Below are 22,372 nucleotides of genomic sequence, written 5' to 3'. Positions count from 1 at the left end.
CCCTGTTCTCTAGTCCCATAGTCCCCTGTTCTGTAGTCCCCTAGTTCCCTGTTCTCCAGTCCCCCATTCCCCTGTTCTCTAGTCACCTGGTCCCATGTTCTTTAGTCCCCCAGTCCCCTGTTCTCTGGTCCCCCAGTCCCCTGTTCTCAAGTCACCCAGTCCCCTGTTCTCTAGTCCCCTAGTCCCCTGGTCTCTAGTCCCCTAGTCCCCTGGTCTCTAGTCCCCTAGTCCCCTGTTTTCCAGTCCCCAAGTCCCCTGTTCTCTAGTCCCATCGTCCCCTGTTATCTAATCCCCTAGTCCCGTGTTCTCTAGTCCCCTAGTCCCCTGTTCTCCAGTCCCCTGGTCCCCTATTCTCTACTCCCCTTGTCCCCTGTTGTCTAGTCCCCTAGTCCCATGTTCTCTAGTCACCTGGTCCCCTGTTCTTTAGTCCCCCTGTCCCCTGTTCTCTGGTCCCCCAGTCCCCTGTTCTCAAGTCCCCCAGTCCCCTGTTCTCTAGTCCCCTAGTCCCCTTTTCTCTAGTCCCCCAGTCCCCTGTTCTCTAGTCCCCTAGTCCCCTGTTCTCTAGTCCCCCAGTCCCATGTTATCTAGTCCCCTAGTCCTATGTTCTCTAGTCCCCTAATCCCCTGTTCTTTAGTCCCCCAGTCCCCTGTTATCTAGTCCCCCAGTCCCCTGTTCTCTAGTCCCCTAGTCCCCTGTTCTTTAGTCCCCCAATCCCATGTTCTCTGGTCCCCTAATCCCCTGTTCTCTAGTCCCCTATGCCCTTGTTCTCTAGTCCCCTAGTCCTCTGTTGTCTAGTCCCCTAGTCCCCTGTTGTCTAGTCCCCTAGTCCCCTGTTCTCGAGTTCCCCAGTCCCCTGTTCTCTAGTCCCCTAGTCCCATGTGCTCTTGTAACCTAGTCCCCTGTTCTCTAGTCCCCCAGTCCCCTGTTCTCTCGACCCACAGTCCCATGTTCTCTAGTCCTCTTGCCCCCTGTACTTTTGTCCCCTTGTCCCCTGTTTTCTAGTCCCCTAGCCCCCAAAGCTCCCTGTACTTTAGTCCTCTAGACCCCAAGCTCCCTGTACTTTAGTCTCTTAGCCCCCAAGCTCCCTGTACTTTAGTCCCCTAGCCCCCAAGCTCCCTGTACTTTAATCTCTTAGCCCCCAAGATCCCTGTACCTTAGTCCCCTAGCCTCCAAGCTCCCTGTACTTTAGTCCCCTTGCCCCAAGCTCCATGTACTTTAGTCCCCTAGCCCCCAAGCTCCCTGTACTTTAGTCCCCTAGCCCCCAAGCTCCCTGTACTTTAGTCCCCTAGCCCCAAGCTCCATGTACTTTAGTCCCCTAGCCCCCAAGCTCCCTGTACTTTAGTCCCCTAGCCCCCAAGCTCCCTGTACTTTAGTCCCCTAGCCCCCAAGTTCCCTGTACTTTAGTCCCCTAGCCCCCAAGCTCCCTGTACTTGTCTCCTCGCCCCCAAGCTCCCTGTACCTTAGTCCCCTAGCCCCAAAGCTTCCTGTACTTTAGTTCCCTAGCCCCAAGCTCCCTGTTCTTTAGTCCCCTAGCCCCCAAGCTCCTGTACTTTAATCCCTAGCCCCCAAGCTCCCTGTACTTTAGTCCCCTAGCCCCTGTACTTTAGTCCCCTAGCCCCCAAGCTCCCTGTACTTTAGTCCCCTCGTCCCCAAGCCACCTGTACTTTAGTCCCCTAGCCCCCAAGCTCCCTGTACTTTAGCCCCCAGCCCCCAAGCTCCCTGTACTTTAGTCCCCTAGCCCCAAGCTCCATGTACTTTAGTCCCCTAGCCCCCAAGCTCCCTGTACTTTAGTCCCCTAGCCCCCAAGCTCCCTGTACTTTAGTCCCCTAGCCCCCAAGTTCCCTGTACTTTAGTCCCCTAGCCCCCAAGCTCCCTGTACTTGTCTCCTCGCCCCCAAGCTCCCTGTACCTTAGTCCCCTAGCCCCAAAGCTTCCTGTACTTTAGTTCCCTAGCCCCAAGCTCCCTGTTCTTTAGTCCCCTAGCCCCCAAGCTCCCTGTACTTTAATCCCCTAGCCCCCAAGCTCCCTGTACTTTAGTCCCCTAGCCCCCTGTACTTTAGTCCCCTAGCCCCCAAGCTCCCTGTACTTTAGTCCCCTCGTCCCCAAGCCACCTGTACTTTAGTCCCCTAGCCCCCAAGCTCCCTGTACTTTAGCCCCCAGCCCCCAAGCTCCCTGTACTTTAGTCCCCTAGCCCCCAAGCTCCCTGTACTGTAGTCCCCTTGCCCCCAAGCTTCCTGTACTTTAGTCCCCTAGCCCCCAAGCTCCATGTATTTTAGTCTCCCAGCCCCCTTTACTTTAATCCCCTAGCCATCCAGCCCCCTCTACTCTGCTTTGTCCCCACAGCCCGCCAGAGCACAATTGCATAATATTAACTCCTTTCTGGGAAGTGCCAATGAAATGGTGTCAAACAGAGAGACAGTAATGTAAGCTAAGCAGGGCTGCCCCAAGGGGAAAAGTGGAGCAGAGGAATCGTAGACACAGTTCTCACTTGACACCTGCTCCAGCAGTCCAGTCAATCATTGACATATTGGTCAGGTTATGATGTAGAGCATAGATAGATGTGTGGAATACTTAGATGGATGCCTGGATGAATGTGTGGATGGATGGAGCCTTACTTCTGAGTTGAAGCGGATCTGGCAGACATTGCAGGAGATGATGGGTCGTTTGGTCTTCATCATGGGGGGGCCAAAGGTGTGGTTCATCACTGCCTTCTGTACCGGGTCCATCTGGAGGGGGAGGGGGCAGAGAGCAGGTTATAAGGTAAGTACTCTGAGTAGGGGAGCAGATAGACATAGGTCATTGTGCTGGTAGCAGAGTTTTTTTTATTTATTTTATTTTTTGTACCTTTATTTAACCAGGCAAGTCAGTTAAGAACATATTCTTATTTTCAATGACGGCCTGGGAACAGTGGGTTAACTGCCTGTTCAGGGGCAGAACGACAGATTTGTACCTTGTCAGCTCGGGGGTTTGAACTCACAACCTTCCGGTTACTAGTCCAACGCTCTAACCACTAGGCTACGCTGCTGTTAATGAAAAGCTTTGAAAAAGGGAGAGAGAGAGAGAGAGAGAGAGAGAGAGAGAGAGAGAGAGAGAGAGAGAGAGAGAGAGAGAGAGAGAGAGAGAGAGAGAGAGAGAGAGAGAGAGAGAGAGAGAGAGAGAGAGAGAGAGAGAGAGAGAGAGAGAGAGAGAGAGAGAGAGAAGGGAAGAGAAGGGAAGAGAGCCCAGATTGATGACGACAGGAGAGTGTTTCTTTTCATCAGCAGCTGCCAGAGCTGTCTGTGCCTTGGGTCTTGGGTGCTGTTCAAATGCTTTTTTGATAGTGGGGTTAAAGGGCCCTGATTACAGTCTCCATCCAACAGTATAGCAGGAGGATCAGGGAAACTGTATGGCTAAGAAGTTAAAATGGTCTCCTATAGAGAGAAATAGAAATGGGGTCTTTTTGTAGGTACTAACTCTGTCATTGTTCGTTCGACAAAGCCTATGAGGAAAATTAATGGCGTTTTTGTAGGGCTTTAGGATAAACACCAAAAATAAGGTATGTGGTTCACACAGGCTTAGGAGAGCTTCATCAGCTAATGTCACTTGTGAATTTTGAAGAATTTATATTATAATAAAAAACACATAAATCAAATAAAGGCTTCATAATTCATAAAGATCATGTTAACTTCAAGTTCCTCTGTGTCCAAATCACTAAAGACTTCAAATGGTCTAAACAAAGTCTTCCCCCCCAAGAAGTTGAAAAATCCTCAAAAAGTTCTAAAGCTGTACCATTGATAGCATACTGCCTGGTATGGCAACAGCACAGCCCTCGATTGCATGGCCCTGTACAGGGTGGTGCAGACAGTCCAGTACATCACTGGGGCCGGACAGTCCAGTACATCACTGGGGCCGGACAGTCCAGTACATCACTGGGGCCGGACAGTCCAGTACATCACTGGGACCGGACAGTCCAGTACATCATTGGGGCCGGACAGTCCAGTACATCACTGGGGCCGGACAGTCCAGTACATCACTGGGGCCGGACAGTCCAGTACATCACTGGGGCCGGACAGTCCAGTACATCACTGGGGCCGGACAGTCCAGTACATCACTGGGGCCGGACAGTCCAGTACATCACTGGGACCGGACAGTCCAGTACATCACTGGGGCTGGACAGTCCAGTACATCACTGGGGCCGGACAGTCCAGTACATCACTGGGGCCGGACAGTCCAGTACATCACTGGGGCCGGACAGTCCAGTACATCACTGGGGCCGGACAGTCCAGTACATCACTGGGGCCGGACAGTCCAGTACATCACTGGGGCCGGACAGTCCAGTACATCACTGGGGCCGGACAGTCCAGTACATCACTGGGGCCGGACAGTCCAGTACATCACTGGGACCGGACAGTCCAGTACATCACTGGGGCCGGACAGTCCAGTACATCACTGGGGCCGGACAGTCCAGTACATCACTGGGGCCGGACAGTCCAGTACATCACTGGGGCCGGACAGTCCAGTACATCACTGGGGCCGGACAGTCCAGTACATCACTGGGGCCGGACAGCCCAGTACATCACTGGGGCCGGACAGCCCAGTACATCACTGTGGTAGGTGTGGTAGGAAGGCCCGTAAAATTGTTAAAGACTCCAACCACACAAGCCATAGACTATTCTCTCTGCTTCCGCACGGCAAGCGGTACCGGTGCATCAAGTCTGGCACCAACAGGCTCTTGAACAGTTTCTATCCCGAAGCAATAAGACTGATAAATAGCTAAAAAAAATAGCTACACGGACTGTCTGAGTTAACCTTGTATCTTTATTGACCTTTTATTTGTATTTTTGCACTGCCTCTCACACACACACTCCCTTCATCATCTGCTCACTCACACATAATATGCACATCCATTTATACTGATGCTACACACACACACTCCCTTCATCATCTGCTCACTCACACATAATATGCACATCCATTTATACTGATGCTATACACACACACTCCCTTCATCATCTGCTCACTCACACATAATATGCACATCCATTTATACTGATGCTACACACACACACTCCCTTCATCATCTGCTCACTCACACATAATATGCACATCCATTTATACTGATGCTACACACACACACTCCCTTCATCATCTGCTCACTCACACATAATATGCACATCCATTTATACTGATGCTACACACACACACACCCTTCATCATCTGCTCACTCACACATAATATGCACATCCATTTATACTGATGCTACACACACACACTCCCTTCATCATCTGCTCACTCACACATAATATGCACATCCATTTATACTGATGCTACACACACACACCCTTCATCATCTGCTCACTCACACATAATATGCACATCCATTTATACTGATGCTCCACACACACACTCCCTTCATCATCTGCTCACTCACACATAATATGCACATCCATTTATACTGATGCTACACACACACACACTCCCTTCATCATCTGCTCACTCACACATAATATGCACATCCATTTATACTGATGCTACACACACACACTCCCTTCATCATCTGCTCATTCACACATAATATGCACATCCATTTATACTGATGCTACACACACACACTCCCTTCATCATCTGCTCACTCACACATAATATGCACATCCATTTATACTGATGCTACACACACACACTCAAATCAAATCAAATATATTTATATAGCCCTTCTTACATCAGCTGATATCTCAAAGTGCTGTACAGAAACTCAGCCTAAAACCCCAAATAGCAAGCAATGCAGGTGTAGAAGCACGGTGGCTAGGAAAAACTACATAGAAAGGTCAAAACCTAGGAAGAAACCTAGAGAGGAACCAGGCTATGAGGGGTGGCCAGTCCTCTTCTGGCTGTGCCGGGTGGAGATTATAACAGAACATGGTCAAGATGTTCAAATGTTCATAGATGACCAGCAGGGTCAAATAATAATAATCACAGTGGTTGTCGAGGGTGCAACAAGTCAGCACCTCACCTCACTCCCACTCACATACAAGCTGCTGCTACTCTGTTTATTTTATATCCTGTTGCCTAGTCCCCTTACTCCTATACATATCTACCTCCATCATATCTACCTCCATCCATCACACAGTATCCCTGTACATTGTAAATATGGTATTGGAACTGACCCTGTATATAGTATGCTTACTTACTTATTGTGTTCTGCATATCTTATTTCTCGTGTTTCTTTTCCTAGTAATACATTATTATTGATTGTTGGGTTTTGAGTTTGCAAGAAAGGCATTTCCCTGTACTTCTGCATGTGACATTAAAACTCAAAACTGTATGAACAAATCACCTGAACACTGTCTGTAGAGAGGACTCCCCTTAGAATTGGAACAGACCACGATAGTAGACAACTAGAATCTGATGTGAGCAACATGTTCTTAGACTAATATAGAAGGCTTTTACAGTATGTGGAGCATTTTGAAATACTTCACAGCTCTTTAGAAAGACATGTTGACCATGTGGATCTGACTCAAGCCAACCCAGACGTCTGATGTTTACAGTGTTGAACAAAATAGCCCCAAACAGGATTTGTGAGCGTTGTGAGGGTTCTGACCACTCTTCTCTGTATCCACAACCCAGGCTGGGTGTTTCTCCACTCCGCAGCCAAAAGGACTGAGGTTTTATTCAGTTTCTAATCACTGACTGCTACTGTGAACTTGTATTGCAAAATGAGAGGCTAGTTTCACTTTCAACTTCCAAACACCAGGCAAAAGGTGTAATTATTCTCCCATATGTAAGTGGTTGAATACAGTTCCTGTCTATATTTATACTCCTCTTCCTTAACCTGGAGTTCTGTTTGTTCCCCTCATCAGTCTCTTGCTCTCCCTCTCTCTCCTGATATGTTATACAGATATTTAAACCCTGAGACCACACCTACCACTTCCCACCCACTCTTCACTCTCTTTTTCTCTCTTCCTCCCCCTCTCTCAGTTTTACAATAAAAAAGGTTGTTGCCCTAGAATACAGATGTCTGACTGTGTGTGTGTGTTTACGTGCATGCAGGTGTGTGTGTGCGCAAACAAGACGGCAAGTCATTGTCCTCACCTATTCAAGTCCTACTGTGAATTTTGGTTAGCCATCTGGACTACTCTTTGTGTTTTGTAACATCTCTCTCTCTCTCTCCCTCTCTTTGTCCATCTGTTGTGAACAGGCTGATTGATCTCTCTCTTTCCACCCCGCCATTTCTCTATCCACCCGGCTCTACGTTCTGTCTGCCGTTATGACCTCACACATCAAGTCACTCTTTTTACATCCCTTCTTTCATTCCCTCATCTCTTCATACCTCCACCCATACTGTACACCATATGGGGCTGGTAGAGAAATCATGATCTATTCCACTCTGCACTCTCCATAGACGAGGGCAGCACTCGATCCATTGGACAGTATGATAGCTGAGCGTAATATATGGTGCAAGCAAACTCTTTATAAGTGGATCATGGAGCATTCAGTCTAGCAGCCAGGCTAACAGAGCATCCAGAACTTGCTCCCTCACTGTTTGTTGTTCTTATTATACACGGTCTCAATGACAGGTCCTCATGAGAATAGCACTAATTACCTGACATCAACTGGGAAACTCTGGACCTGGAAGCCAATTCCACTGCATTTATTCATTGTTCCTCTCTAATTAGGGACGGAATAAGACCTGGAACCCAGTTCCTCTGCATTTATTCATCTAATCAGGGACTGAATTAGTCCTGGAAGCCAGTTCCACTGCATGTAGTCATTGTTCCCCTCTAATCAGGGACTGAATTAGACCTGGAACACCAGGTATGTGCAATTCATTATCAGGTAAAACAGGAAACCATCATGCTTCGGACCTCGTAGGGTAAGAGTTGCGTACCCCTGCTCTAATGGCTCTCTCAACCTCATAAATTACTCATCAGTGCTCTGTGAGCACCCTCTATAGGTTATCAGGGTTAATAAACTCAGCAAAAAAGAAATGTCTTCTCACTGTAAACTGCGTTTATTTTCAGCGAACATAACAAGATTCAACAACTGAGACATAAACTGAACAAGTTTCCTCAGACATGTGACTAACAGAAATGGAATAATGTGTCCCTGAACAAAGGCGGGGTAAAAATCAAAAGTAACAGTCAGTATCTGGTGTGGCCACCAGCTGCATCAAGTACTGCAGTGCATCTCCTCCTCATGGACTGCACCAGATTTGCCAGTTCTTGCTGTAAGATGTTACCCCACTCTTCCACCAAGGCACCTGCAAGTTTTGGGACATTTCTGGGGAGAATGGCCCCAGCCCTCACCCTCCGATCCAACAGGTCCCAGACGTGCTCAATGGGATTGAGATCCGGGCTCTTCTCTGGCCATGGCAGAACACTGACATTCCTGTCTTGCAGAAAATCACGCACAGAGCGAGCAGTATGGCTGGTGGCATTGTCATGCTGGAGGGTCATGTCAGGATGAGCCTGCAGGAAGGGTACCACATGAGGGAGGAGGATTTCTTCCCTGTAAAGCACAGCGTTGAGATTGCCTGCAATGACAACAAGCTCAGTCCAATGATGCAGTGACACACTGCCCCAGACCATGATGGACCCTCCACCTCCAAATCGATCCCGCTCCAGAGTACAGGCCTCGGTGTAACGCTCATTCCTTCGACAATAAACGTGAATCTGACCATCACACCTGGTGAGACAAAACCGCAACTCGTCAATGAAGAGCACTTTTTGCCAGACCTGTCCGGTCCAGCGACGGTGGGTTTGTGCCCATAGGCGACGTTGTTGCCTGTGATGTCTGGTGAGGACATGTCTTACAACAGGCCTACAAGCCCTCAGTCCAGCCTCTCTTGGACTTTTGCGGACAATCTGAGCACTGGTGGAGGGATTGTGCATTTCTGGTGTAACTCAGGCAATTGTTGATGCCATCCTGTACCTGTCACGCAGGTGTGATGTTTGGATGAACCGATCCTGTGCAGGTGTTGTTATACGTGGTCTGTCACTGAGAGGACGATCAGCTGTCCATCCTGTCTCCCTGTAGCGCTGTCTTAGGAGTCTCACAGTACGGACATTGCAATTTATTGCCCTGGCCACATCTGCAGTCCTCATGCCTCCTTGCAGCATGCCTAAGGCACATTCACGCAGGACCCTGGGCATCTTTCCTTTGGTGTTTTTCAGAGTCAATAGAAAGCCTCTTTAGTGTTCTAAGTTTTCATAACTTTGACCTTAATTGCCTACCGTCTGTAAGCTGTTAGTGTCTTAATGACCATTCCACAGGTGCATGTTCATTAATTGTTTATGGGTCATTGAACAAGCATGGGAAACAGTATTTAAACCCTTTACAATGAAGATCTGTGAAGTTATTTGGATTTTTATGAATTATCTTTGAATGACAGGGTCCTGAAAAAGAGGCATTTCTTTTTTTTGCTGAGTTTATGTTCTGTCATAGGCTCACTGGCTGTAATAACCACTCAGGCAGAGTGGCCATAATATAAGTGCCCTTGCTGACAGAGCCTCTGTATGTTTTAACTGAACTGGAGAGGTTTGAGTGAAAGTGAATGAATGGCCTAGCAACTAGGACCATGTAAAGATGAATGTGTGTGTGTGTGTGTGTGTGTGTGTGTGTGTGTGTGTGTGTGTGTGTGTGTGTGTGTGTGTGTGTGTGTGTGTGTGTGTGTGTGTGTGTGTGTGTGTGTGTGTGTGTGTGTGTGTGTGTGTGTGTGTGTGTGTGTGTGTGTGTGTGTGTGTGTGTGAGAGAGTGAGAGAGTCTGCTTCATATGTGTGTAACAGGGTTGGTTATAATTCCACTTGGCACTGCAGAAATGTGTACGCAGTCCCTCACGACGCCAGGACAGCGGAGTCAATCACCACCTTCCGGAGACACCTGAAACCCCACCTCTTCAAGGAATACCTAGGATAGGGTAAGTAAGGGTAAGTAATCCTTCTCACCCCCCCAACAAGATTTAGATGCAAGTGGCTGTTCCACTGGTTGTCATAGGTGTTTGCACCAATTTGTAAGTCGCTCTGGATAAGAGCGTCTGCTAAATGACTTAAATGTAATGTAAATGTAAATGTATTTAATGTTTATTTATTTGAACTGGTTGGTTTAAGTCAGATGTCAATAAGGGGTAATGTCATTGGTTTCAACTGTTCTGCCTTACTATTATTTGACCATGCTGGTCATTTATGAACATTTGAACATCTTGGCCATGTTCTGTTATAATCTCCACCCGGCACAGCCAGAAGAGGAATGGCCACCCCACATATGCTCTCTCTAATTCTCTCTCTCGGAGGACCTGAGCCCAAGGACCGTGCCCCAGGACGACCTGACATGATGACTCCTTGCTGTCCCCAGTCCACCTGACTGTGCTGCTGCTCCAGTTTCAACTGTTCTGCCTTATTATTATTCGACCATGCTGGTCATTTATGAACATTTGAACATCTTGGCCATGTTCTGTTATAATCTCCACCCGGCACAGCCAGAAGAGGACTGGCCACCCCACATAGCCTGGTTCCTCTCTAGGTTTCTTCCTAGGTTTTGGCCTTTCTAGGGAGTTTTTCCTAGCCACCGTGCTTCTACACCTGCATTGCTTGCTGTTTGGGGTTTTAGGCTGGGTTTCTGTACAGCACTTTGAGATATCAGCTGATGTACGAAGGGCTATATAAATACATTTGATTTGATTTGATTTGATGTATCCTTGCAGATAGGGGAAGATTGCTTGCAGAAAGTTCTAAAATGGCAACTGAAGAGGAATGTTGGGACAGGGACACAGAAAGGTGGATTTCTGAGGAGGAATGGAGGTGGAAAAAGAGAAAGAAGAGGTTGAAGAAATCAGAGGGTAGAGCTGAATCTGAGGAAGATGGCAATAAAATGGGGATTGAGTGTCGAAAAAGATTGGTGTCAAGTGCAAACGGAGACCGAGTTCTGAATGAGGGTGAATTAAGTGAGTTGGAAGGTGTGGTGAAGAGCTCGGAGCCTGAGCCTGGCATCGATGGATATGATAAAGAAGAATCTGGTCCAGTATGGACCATGGCTGCATGTCGCTGCCACACATGATTTCAAGATGGCGACCGGCAAGTTCGGCATGTTGGCAGCACTTTTACTTTATGTGTTTGTTTTAAATGTTACTGGAAATAATTGCATCTGCTCAGCAATTACTCAGTCATGCAAACACTTTTGATGGCATCCAGCACTTCGGATTTGGAAGGAATGTTATATACCAAACTTTCATAGCACCTTGGCAGAAACCAAAACGATCATCGAAATCCAGTCTGAAATCGCAAATTAATGGTGGAGATCTTATAATAACTCTATGCCTTCTCTTATTGGGTGATATCCATCAATGCCCTGGACCTCACTTTATCATGAACTCATCTAACTGCCTATACACCCATGCTCAGCTTGCGAACGGTGGATAAAGAGTAACAGCAAAGATGTGGTATGTTTGGATTCGCAGTGGATTCATCTAAAATGCAGCGATTCCAGCTTTGGGCAAGGGGTCCTGTCGGTGTGCTGTACCCGCGGGGTGTTTGAGCATTGAAGGTTTAGTGGGACCAGAGGACTTACCGAGGTTGGAGAGTGCACCGGAGGAGGGGGGGTCCACAGCGGAGCGGAGACAACCAGAGGTGAGTGTTAGCTGACATGTTTTGTATTGGTAAGTTAGTCTAGTTAGTCTAGCCAGCAATCTAAACTATACCAACTGGGCAGGTACCCAGGGGACCTGACCTCCAGGGGGCCCCCACTGGTTTTGTTAGTCACTCCCTTAGATATCATTAACAAGGAATAAATCTTGGCAAAATGTGTAGAATTGCAGGAAAGTTTGCTTAAAACTGCTAAATGTTATCTACTTTCCGTGGCAAAATTGAAAACATCTCTCCACCGTCAACAGGGTTTTTTGCCCACGAGGTGGGCTGGCTCTGTGTGCATGTGTACGTGCATGTGGCGTTTGTGCTTGAGTGTGTGTGTACGTGCCAACCAATGTTTGTCACCGTGCTGACCTTCACGTGAAACCCAACCTGGAAATGAACTGGTTGGGTCCATGTCTAATAACGCTGATTATGGGGAACGCTGGCTGTGCGTCTTATTAAATTGATTATGGGGAACGCTGGCTGTGCGTCTTATTAATTTGATTATGGGGAACGCTGGCTGTGCGTCTTATTAAATTGATTATGGGGAACGCTGGTTGTGCATCTTATTAAATTGATTATGGGGAACGCTGGTTGTGCATCTTATTAAATTGATTATGGGGAACGTTGGCTGTGTGTCTTATTAAATTGATTAGCCATAAGTCATTGTTGTAAGGTTCTGCTTTTCTTAGTCAACCTTGTGTTCTTTTTCTTTGTGTTCTTGAATGTAGCCCTGTTTCTTTGTGTTCTTGAAGGTATAGCCCTGTTTCTTTGTGTTCTGGAAGGTATAGCCCTGTTTCTTTGTGTTCTTGAATGTAGCCCTGTTTCTTTGTGTTCTGGAAGGTATAGCCCTGTTTCTTTGTGTTCTGGAAGGTATAGCCCTGTTTCTTTGTGTTCTGGAAGGTATAGCCCTGTTTCTTTGTGTTCTGGAAGGTATAGCCCTGTGTCTTTGTGTTCTGGAAGGTATAGCCCTGTTTCTTTGTGTTCTGGAAGGTATAGCCCTGTTTCTTTGTGTTCTGGAAGGTATAGCCCTGTTTCTTTGTGTTCTGGAAGGTATAGCCCTGTTTCTTTGTGTTCTGGAATGTAGCCCTGTTTCTTTGTGTTCTGGAAGGTATAGCCCTGTTTCTTTGTGTTCTGGAAGGTATAGCCCTGTTTCTTTGTGTTCTTGAATGTAGCCCTGTTTCTTTGTGTTCTGGAAGGTAGCCCTGTCTTTCAGTTTTGTTCATTGATTTCACCTGCGTTCGTTTCTCACCTGGTCTCATCAGCTCCCTATTTAGTTCAGTTCCTTCTGTTTGTATGGTTGTGAGGTATTGTTTGTTTTGACTGCATACCTGTGTTTGACCATTGCCTGCCTGTGACCATGATTCCTACCTTCTGTGAAGGCTTAATAAACATCTGCTGTGCTCTGTGTGTGAATCTCCACCTTTTTTTCCCTGAGTATTCATTACAATTGTATTGCAGTAAAATGCATGCTGGGGCATTTTGTGAAGATGCAGAACTTTATTCTGCCACAGGGATAGCAAACACTTGTCAGCTTATTATTGAGGATCATTCTATAAAACCAGTTAATCAGAAAACCTCACCTGTCTACAGTTACAAGACCCCTCAAATTGACTGGAACGTACATCCCAGAGAAATATTATGCGAAACCAAAGCCAATTACAATGAATATTCTCAGACAGCCTGCAACAAGATGGCAGCAGTGGTATAGTTCAGCAATAAGGCCTAAGGTGGTGTGGTGCCAGGAGTGCCTGGATATAGCCATTAGCTGTGGTACATTGGCCATATACCACAAACCCCCGAGGTAGAATAGAGTAATGACTGACATTGCTAAATGATATTAAACAGCTTTTTAATACATATCAGGACCAAATGTAGCCTATTAAAAGCTGCATATCGAGAGAAAGAATACCCCAATGCATTTAAAAACTACACCATTTGGGCCAGTGTTTTACATGACTAGGTCATGAGATCAGGAAAAACTCCAGGCCCCAGAAAAGACAAGTACGAATTGAAGCTGAAGGGGGTCTACATGTGTGTGCGCTGTGTTAGTGTATGTGTCTGCATATGTGCCTTAACATGCCTGTGTGTGTGTGGAGTTCGTTTACTCACTGTTGAGTAACTGTTGGTGTTGAAGTTGTGGAAGAGGCCCATGCTGTGTTGTGGTGGAGCTGTGTCCATTGGGAACTGCAGGAACTGTTTCATGTCCAGGGGGGGTGGGATCACTGTGGGGGTCCTGAAGAAGGCAGGGACCACCCCTGGACGGTTCATGCTGCCTAGAGAGAGGGAGAGAGAGAGAGAGAGAGAGAGAGAGAGAGAGAGAGAGAGAGAGAGAGAGAGAGAGAGAGAGATGGTTTATTCAGAAAATATCTTAACAGTCAGTGGTCTTTTTCTGTTGTTTCTTAATGTAACCGACTACCAGAGTTGGGTAGGTTCCTTTCTAAGTGTAATCTGTCACAGATACTAGTTACCTGTCCAAAATTGTAATCAGTAACGTAACTTTTGGATTACCCAAAATCCGTAACGTAATCTGATTACTTACATTTGGATTACTTTCCCTTTAAGAGGCATTAGAAGAAGACCAAAAATATCCATCAAATGCATTTGGTGTGTCATCATTGTGGTCTCTGATTTGTGGTCAGAGTCGCTTAGGTGAAACAAACAGAATTGAACGTCATTAAGAAAAAAGAAAGGTGTCATAAATTTATTTTGTTTTATCACAAACATCCTTTCTCAATTTGAAAGTAATCTAATAGGTAATCTAGTTTTTCAAAAGTATCTGAAATCTGATAACAATATTTGTGTGCACTGCTGTGCTGTAACATCAAATAATGTGCATTGCCATACTGCTAATCCATGAGACTCAGTTTCAGTCCCCCACACACACACACATACTCACACACACATACCAGTCAAAAGTTTGGACACACCTACTCATTCAAGGGTTTTTCTTAATTTTTTTGACTATTTTATACATTGTAGACTAATAGTGAAGACATCACATCTATGAAATAACACATACAGAATCATGAAGTAACCCAAAAAGTTTTAAACAAACCAACATGTATTTTATAATTGAGACTCTTCAAACTAGCCACCCTTTGCCTTGATGACGGCTTTGTACGCTATTGATATTCTCTCAACCAGCTTCATGAGGAATCCTTTTCCAACAGTCTTGAAGGAGTTCCCACATATGCTGAGCACTTGTTGGATGCTTTTCCTTCACTCTGCAGTCCAACTCATCTGAAACCATCTCAATTGGGTTGAGGTCGGATGATTGTGGAGGCCAGGTCATCTGATGCAGCACTCCATCACTCTCCTTCTTGGTCAAATCGCCCTTACACAGGCTGGTGGTGTGTTTGGGGTCATTGTCCTGTTGAGAAACAAATGATAATCCCACTAAGCGCAAAAAATGGGATGATATTTCGCTGCACAATGCTGTGGTATCCATTCTGGTTAAGTGTATCTTGAATTCTAAATAAATCACAGACAGTGTCACTAGCAAAGCACCCCCACACCATAAAACCTCCTCCTCCATGCTTCATGGTGGGAACCGCACATGCGGAGATCATCCCTTCATCTACTCTGCGTCTCACAGAGATACGGCGATTGGGGCCAAAAATCTCAAATTTGGACTCATCAGACCAAGGACATAATTCCACCAGTCTAATGTCCATTGTTTGTGTTTCTTGGCCCAAGCAAGTCTCTTCTTCTTATTGGTGTCCTTTAGTAGAGGTTTCGTTGCAGCAATTTGACCATGAAGGTCTGATTCATGCAGACATTTTCCGCATTGACTGACCATGTCTTAAGGTAATGGTGGACTGTCATTTCTCTTTGCTTATTTGAGCTTCTGCTAAATGACTTAAATGTAAAATGTTAAATGCTTTACTTGCCATAATATGGACTTGGTCTTTTACAAAGTAGGTCTATCTTCTGTATACCACCCCTACCTTGTCACAATACAACTGACTGGCTCAAACGCATTAGGATGTGCAAAGCTGTGCAAAGCTGTCATCAAGGAAAAGGGTGGCTAGTTTGAAGAATCACAAATATAAATATATTTTCATTTGTTTAACACTTTTTTGGTTACTACTTGATTCCATATGTGTCATTTCATAGTTTTGATGTCTTCACTATTATTCTACAATGTAGAAATAAAGAAAAGTACTTGAATGAGTAGGTGTGTCCAAACTTTTGACTGGTACTGTACACCTACCCCTACAGTACGGTATGTAAATAAGATATTTATGTATTTAATTTTCAATACATTTGCAACATTTCTAAAAACATGTTTTCGCTTTGTCATTATGGGGTATTGTGTGTAGATGGCTTAGAATTGAATCCATGTTGAATTCAGGCTGTAACAAAACAAATGTGGAATAAGTCAAGGGGAATGATTTATCCCCCCTCTCCTCAATCACTAATTTACAGGAGAGAGAGAGAGAGAGAGAGAGAGAGAGAGAGAGAGAGAGAGAGACTAGCTCTACACCTGACAGCCACCTCTCCTCTAATCAACCATTACCTCTGAGCCCAACTCCTCTGGCAGAGAAGAATAAACATAGACCTCCACTCTGCATCATCCATTTCCTCTCCCCTTCTCTTCTCCTGTGCTGTCTCTCTCTCTCTCTCTATCCCTCCCTCCCTCCCCTGCGTTCTCTCTGGCGATGAAGCAGTGGTGGAAGCCTGCACTTGAATAGTCTACTGTGACGGGCGGGGAGGTTAAGCTTCTTAAGTCTCACAGCTGGAGCGCTGCAGATATCAGCCTAGCTCCTCGGTATTCCTCCATCTCTCTCTCTCACAGGCTCTTTCTCCCTCACGCTGTGCACTGCTTTCTCACCCCATTTGACACTCTCTTTTTCTGCCTCTGCTTCTGTAACCTCCCTACCCTCCCTTACTTCGTCACTCTCCTGCTGGCTGTTCGTTCATCTTCCCTCTCTCTGTATCCATCTCACTCTCTTTATTGTCTTTCATTGTAGTCTTTTATTCCGGGTGCCAGTGTGACTGTAACTACTTAACAAATTTGCTACGTTTGGAAAACCGGTCACAAATCCAAAACATTGTGAGCAGGAGCTATTTTGGTTGTGAGGGAGGAAGTTCCTTTGAATAGGAGAGACTTGAAGAGGATCATCAATGTGCTGTCAGTATTAGAGTTAGAGACAGTGCTCTCCCCCTCTCTCTCTCACCCCCCTCTCTCGCTCTCTCTCTCTGTTTCTCTCTCTCTCGCTCTCTCTCACTCACTTTCTCTCGTTCTCTCTCGTTCTCTCTCTCTCTCTGTTTCTCTCTCTCTCGCTCTCTCTCACTCTCTTTCTCTCGTTCTCTCTCGCTCTCTCTCTCAATTCAATTCAATTCAATTCAAGGGCTTTATTGGCATGGGAAACGTGTTAACATTGCCAAAGCAAGTGAGGTAGATAATATATAAAGTGAATATCTCTCTCTCTCTCTCTCTCTCTCTCTCTCTCTCTCTCTCTCTCTCTCTCTCTCTCTCTCTCTCTCTCACTCTCTTTATCTCTTTCTCTCTCGCTCTCTCTTTCTCTCGTTCTCTCTCACTCTCTCTCTCTCCCTCTTTCTTTCTCTCCCCAGAAGCTAAAAGGCTGTCACAGCTGAAGCTCAACTGCAATCAGTCTCATCGGTGTGTGGCTTCTGGTCCTGACATGCCTCCAAGTCTCTGTAGTGATGGAGAAAAACAGAAAGAAAGATCTCCTGAAAAACAATGAAAGAAAGAATGATAAAGAGAATGAGAGGGACAGAGAGAGCGAGAGAGTACCCTAAACTAGTTGTCAACACAATTAGACTCAACCAAATCATGAGAAAAAAAAGATAATTGCTTGACACATTGGAAAGAATGAACTAAACAACAGAGCAAACTGGAATGGTATTTGGCCATATACAGAGAGTACACAGTGGCAGAATACCTGACCACTGTGACTGAACCCAAAATTAAGGAAAGCTATGTACAGGACTCAGTGAGCATAGCCTTGCTATTGAGAGAGGCCGCTGTAGGCAGACCTGTCTCTCAAGAGAAGACAGGCTATGTGCCCACTGCCCACAAGTGAGGTGGAAACTGAGCTGCACTTCTTATCCTCCTGCCAAATGTATGACCATATTAAAGACACATCTTTCCCTCAGATTACACAGACCAACAAAGAATTCAAAAACAAATCCAATTTTGATAAACTCCCATATCTAGTGAGTGAAATACCACAGTGTGCCATCACAGGAGCAAGATGTGTGACCTGTTGCCACCTGTTGCCACAAGACAATGGCAACCAGTGAAGAACAAACACCATTGTAAATACTTATTTTACCTTTTGTACTTGAACTATTTGCACATCTTTATAACACTGTGCATGGCCATAATATGACATTTGAAATGTCTCTATTCCTTTGAAACTTTTGTGAGAGTAATGTTTAGTGTTCAATTTTGATTGTTTATTTCACTTTTGTTTATTATCTATTTCAGAGAGAGAGAGAGAGAGAGAAGCATTGGAGGGGTGGGGGGTGGAAGAGGGAGGTAGTGTTGTTGGGGGGAGGTTGGCTGAGGGTTTAAATATCCTTATAACACGTCAGGAATCCTGCAGCTCACATGATGGTCATAATCACCTCTCCTAAACCGACTTCAGTCAGGACTCGTTTCAAAGCCACCTGTAACTGCGTACTTAACGTTAAACACCACAATTCTCACAGTGGGAAGTGGCTGAATGACAGAAATGAAAATGTAGGACAGAAGGAGATGAGGAAGAAAGAGGGGGGCGATGTAAGGAGGAATTACATGATCAAATAAGTGTTGGATGAAATGTCTTCCGCTATCAAGAAACTAAAAAACCCTGTTAGAAACTCTGAAACTATTTTCTGAACTAATTTCTCCTGCTTCTGCACAGTTCTGTCTCTGCATGCATTGGTTAACTACCGGTTTAGGTTACATGGAATTAATATCTATAGGTCAACAGCAGCTAACCTAGTGGTTAGAGAGACAAGCCAGCAACTGGAGCGTTGCCAGTTTGAAGCCCGGGTCTGGCGAGAGAAATCTGGTGGGAAGTGAGCTGGCAACCTGCCATTGTTCTCTTGAGCAAGGCCCTTATCCCCCACAACAACTGCTCCATGTGCTCTGTGGCAGCCCGCTGATCCAACCTCTCCATACTGTATGTGTATGGGTCTTTCGGCAGGGTTGGGATAATGTGGAAGTCAAATTTCCTTTGATGAATAAAGTGATCTTAATCAAACCATGTGTTACCATATCATGAAGATACATTTACTCAAAAGACGAATTAAATATACATGTAACATTACACACTATACACACATAAAAACATATTACACCCATACAGTACTAGTGCAGAAACACATCCTAGAAGCACATAGACACATGATATCCTGCATCTGCCTGAACAGATGTGATCTTAGCCAAGCAGACAGTGGCTGGACAGCAGCACAACCTCCAATCCAGTCTTGAGTGATTTACTTTGGCATCAGATCAGTGAACACACCCAGACACACACAGACACACTCACCAGAGGAGGCTGGTGGAAGGAGCTATAGCAGGACGGGCTCATTGTAATGGCTAGAATGGAATCAATAGAACGGTATCAACCACATCAAACATATGGAAACCACATGTTCGACTACGTTCCATTTATTCCAATCCAGCCATTACAATGAGCCCATCCTTCTATAGCTCCTCTCACCAGCCTCCACTGACACACACACTCCGCTTTCTCCAGTGACGAAGTCGAGAGAGAGCATCAATCTGACATGGTCTGAAAGGCACTAAAGTGTTAAATCCCTGCCAAACTCTATAATTATCCACCCCTCTCTCCTTCTCTCCTTTAAGACAGTCCTGTCCTGTCGATCCTTCCCTGTTCTCTCTCCTTATTGCTTTTCTCCCCCAAATGCAAATGTTTGGCTGAGGAGAAGATCAATGGTAGCGTAATAGCTTATTGGATTGTACAGGGGTTATGAGAGAGGTGGAGGAGACATGGAGATGGAGAAGGAGAAAGAACGAGATCGAGGGAGAGAGAGAAGTGCAAGAATAGAGAGATGGAGTGAGTGAGACTATGAAATAGAGAGAAAATCTGACTAGGTTGACATGCTGATTGATATATTGATAGATTGATATATTTTCTCTACTTTCTCCCGACACCACGAACATCATCATGTTATAATGGAATAATGAGTTGATAAGTTGATGAAGGTAATGGCCGTCTGTTCAATACAGTATTGTTGTACTGTAACACAACTAAGTTGATTTGACAATTTACACTTTCATTTGACAAATGGACACTTTTACTTTTCGTTTGTAAACAACAGCTGAGCTGACACTGAATACGTGATCATGTTAAACTCCCTAGAGAAGTGTCCCCCCGCAGGATGAATTTGGCCCACAGCTGATTTTATTTGGCCCACAGCTGATTTTATTTGGCCCACAGCTGATTTTATTTGACACACAGGATTTTGGGTGAGGGGGACATAAAAGACTGTAAAACACCAGCAAATCAGCTCGGAGTAATTTTAATTATGGATATCTGTTCCAACGTGATCATATACTGTACAAAGGTAAGTAAGGTTTGAAATTATTACAGTTTAGTCAAATATTATCTGTTTGTGCTTCCTGTGGTCATCTTGTGGCCAGTCTACAAATGATTTGTCATTATGTTCTGGCCCCCTAACCATCCGCTCAATAAAAAATGGTCCCGCGGTGGAATCTAGTTGATGATCCCTGCGCTAGAGTCTAAGAACCTGCATCTGGATCGAGTTGATGATCCCTGCGCTAGAGTCTAAGAACCTGCGTCTGGATCTAGTTGATGATCCCTGCGCTAGAGGCTAAGAACCTTTCGGCTGGATCTAGTTGATGATCCCTGCGCTAGAGTCTAAGAACCTGCGGCTGGATCTAGTTGATGATCCTGCGCTAGAGTCTAAGAAACTGCGGCTGGATCTAGTTGATGATCCCTGCGCTAGAGTCTAAGAACCTGCGGCTGGATCTAGTTGATGATCCATGCGCTAGAGTCTAAGAACCTGCGGCTGGATCTAGTTGATGATCCCTGCGCTAGAGTCTAAGAACCTGCGGCTGGATCTAGTTGATGATCCCTGCGCTAGAGTCTAAGAACCTGCGGCTGGATCTAGTTGATGATCCCTGCGCTAGAGTCTAAGAACCTGCGGCTGGAGCTAGTTGATGATCCCTGCGCTAGAGTCTAAGAACCTGCGGCTGGATCTAGTTGATGATCCCTGCGCTAGAGTCTAAGAACCTTTCGGCTGGATCTAGTTGATGATCCCTGCGCTAGAGTCTAAGAACCTGCGGCTGGATCTAGTTGATGATCCCTGCGCTAGAGTCTAAGAACCTGCGGCTGGATCTAGTTGATGATCCCTGCGCTAGAGTCTAAGAACCTGCGGCTGGATCTAGTTGATGATCCATGCGCTAGAGTCTAAGAACCTGCGGCTGGATCTAGTTGATGATCCCTGCGCTAGAGTCTAAGAACCTGCGGCTGGATCTAGTTGATGATCCCTGCACTAGAGTCTAAGAACCTGCGGCTGGATCGAGTTGATGATCCCTGCGCTAGAGTCTAAGAACCTGCGTCTGGATCTAGTTGATGATCCCTGCGCTAGAGTCTAAGAACCTTTCGGCTGGATCTAGTTGATGATCCCTGCTCTAGGGTCTAAGAACCTGCGGCTGGATCTAGTTGATGATCCCTGCGCTAGAGTCTAAGAACCTGCGGCTGGATCTAGTTGATGACCCATGCGCTAGAGTCTAAGAACCTGCGGCTGGATCTAGTTGATGATCCCTGCGCTAGAGTCTAAGAACCTGCGGCTGGATCTAGTTGATGATCCCTGCGCTAGAGTCTAAGAACCTGCGGCTGGATCTAGTTGATGATCCCTGCACTAGAGTCTAAGAACCTGCGGCTGGATCTAGTTGATGATCCCTGCGCTAGAGTCTAAGAACCTGCGGCTGGAGCTAGTTGATGATCCCTGCGCTAGAGTCTAAGAACCTGCGGCTGGATCTAGTTGATGATCCCTGCGCTAGAGTCTAAGAACCTGCGGCTGGATCTAGTTGATGATCCATGCGCTAGAGTCTAAGAACCTGCGGCTGGATCTAGTTGATGATCCCTGCGCTAGAGTCTAAGAACCTGCGGCTGGATCTAGTTGATGATCCCTGCGCTAGAGTCTAAGAACCTGCGGATGGATCTAGTTGATGATCCCTGCGCTAGAGTCTAAGAACCTGCGGCTGGATCTAGTTGATGATCCCTGCACTAGAGTCTAAGAACCTGCGGCTGGATCTAGTTGATGATCCCTGAATTGTTTTAAGAAAGTCATACCAAGTCATACCAAGGATGCATTTAAGGACATTTTAGGTATCCCAAAAATATATACAAAAGATATTTGATGAAACATTGAATTTGGCCTTACTGCTATTAGTAACTAGAAATGCATTGAATAACATATTCATACCTGGCAAAGAGATGTATCAAAAGACATTGTGTCAAGGTCAATTTATTTTCAAAAGAAAGTATGTTTTGGTGTTTGCCCTATAGGCCTATCTGAGCGATATAAAAATATACAGCATTTTACACCTTTTATTTTGGCACTAAAGTACAGTGCATTTCGGAAAGTATTCAGAACCCTTGATTTTTTTCCCCATTTTGTTATGTTACAGCCTTAATCTAAAATGGAGTATAAAAAACAAATCCTCATCGATCTACACACATTTTTTTTAAATGTACCTTTATTTAACTAGGCAAGTCAGTTATTAAGAACAAATTCTTATTTTGAATGACGGCCTACTGGGTT

At 45.6% G+C, this 22,372-nt stretch overlaps 1 protein-coding gene across 3 annotated transcripts in view; it reads right to left on the bottom strand.

The window, feature by feature from the left end:
* LOC118380874 (zinc finger protein 385A-like) overlaps positions 1–22,372 on the bottom strand; it is a 92,233-nt gene that overhangs the window by 25,573 nt on the left and 44,288 nt on the right. For all 3 annotated transcript variants that reach the window (XM_052473547.1, XM_052473545.1, XM_052473546.1), the window contains 2 exons: positions 13,709–13,872; positions 2,615–2,725 (listed from right to left, as the gene is read on the bottom strand). In XM_052473547.1, coding sequence (XP_052329507.1) covers positions 2,615–2,725; positions 13,709–13,867 — 270 coding nt within the window. In that variant the 5' untranslated portion in view covers positions 13,868–13,872. The remainder of the gene's footprint in view (positions 1–2,614; positions 2,726–13,708; positions 13,873–22,372) is intronic.

The sequence above is a fragment of the Oncorhynchus keta genome, chromosome 21, assembly GCF_023373465.1.
Source record: "Oncorhynchus keta strain PuntledgeMale-10-30-2019 chromosome 21, Oket_V2, whole genome shotgun sequence".
Classification (NCBI taxonomy): Eukaryota; Metazoa; Chordata; class Actinopteri; order Salmoniformes; family Salmonidae; genus Oncorhynchus; species Oncorhynchus keta.
This window is presented reverse-complemented; position numbering and strand designations above follow the sequence as displayed.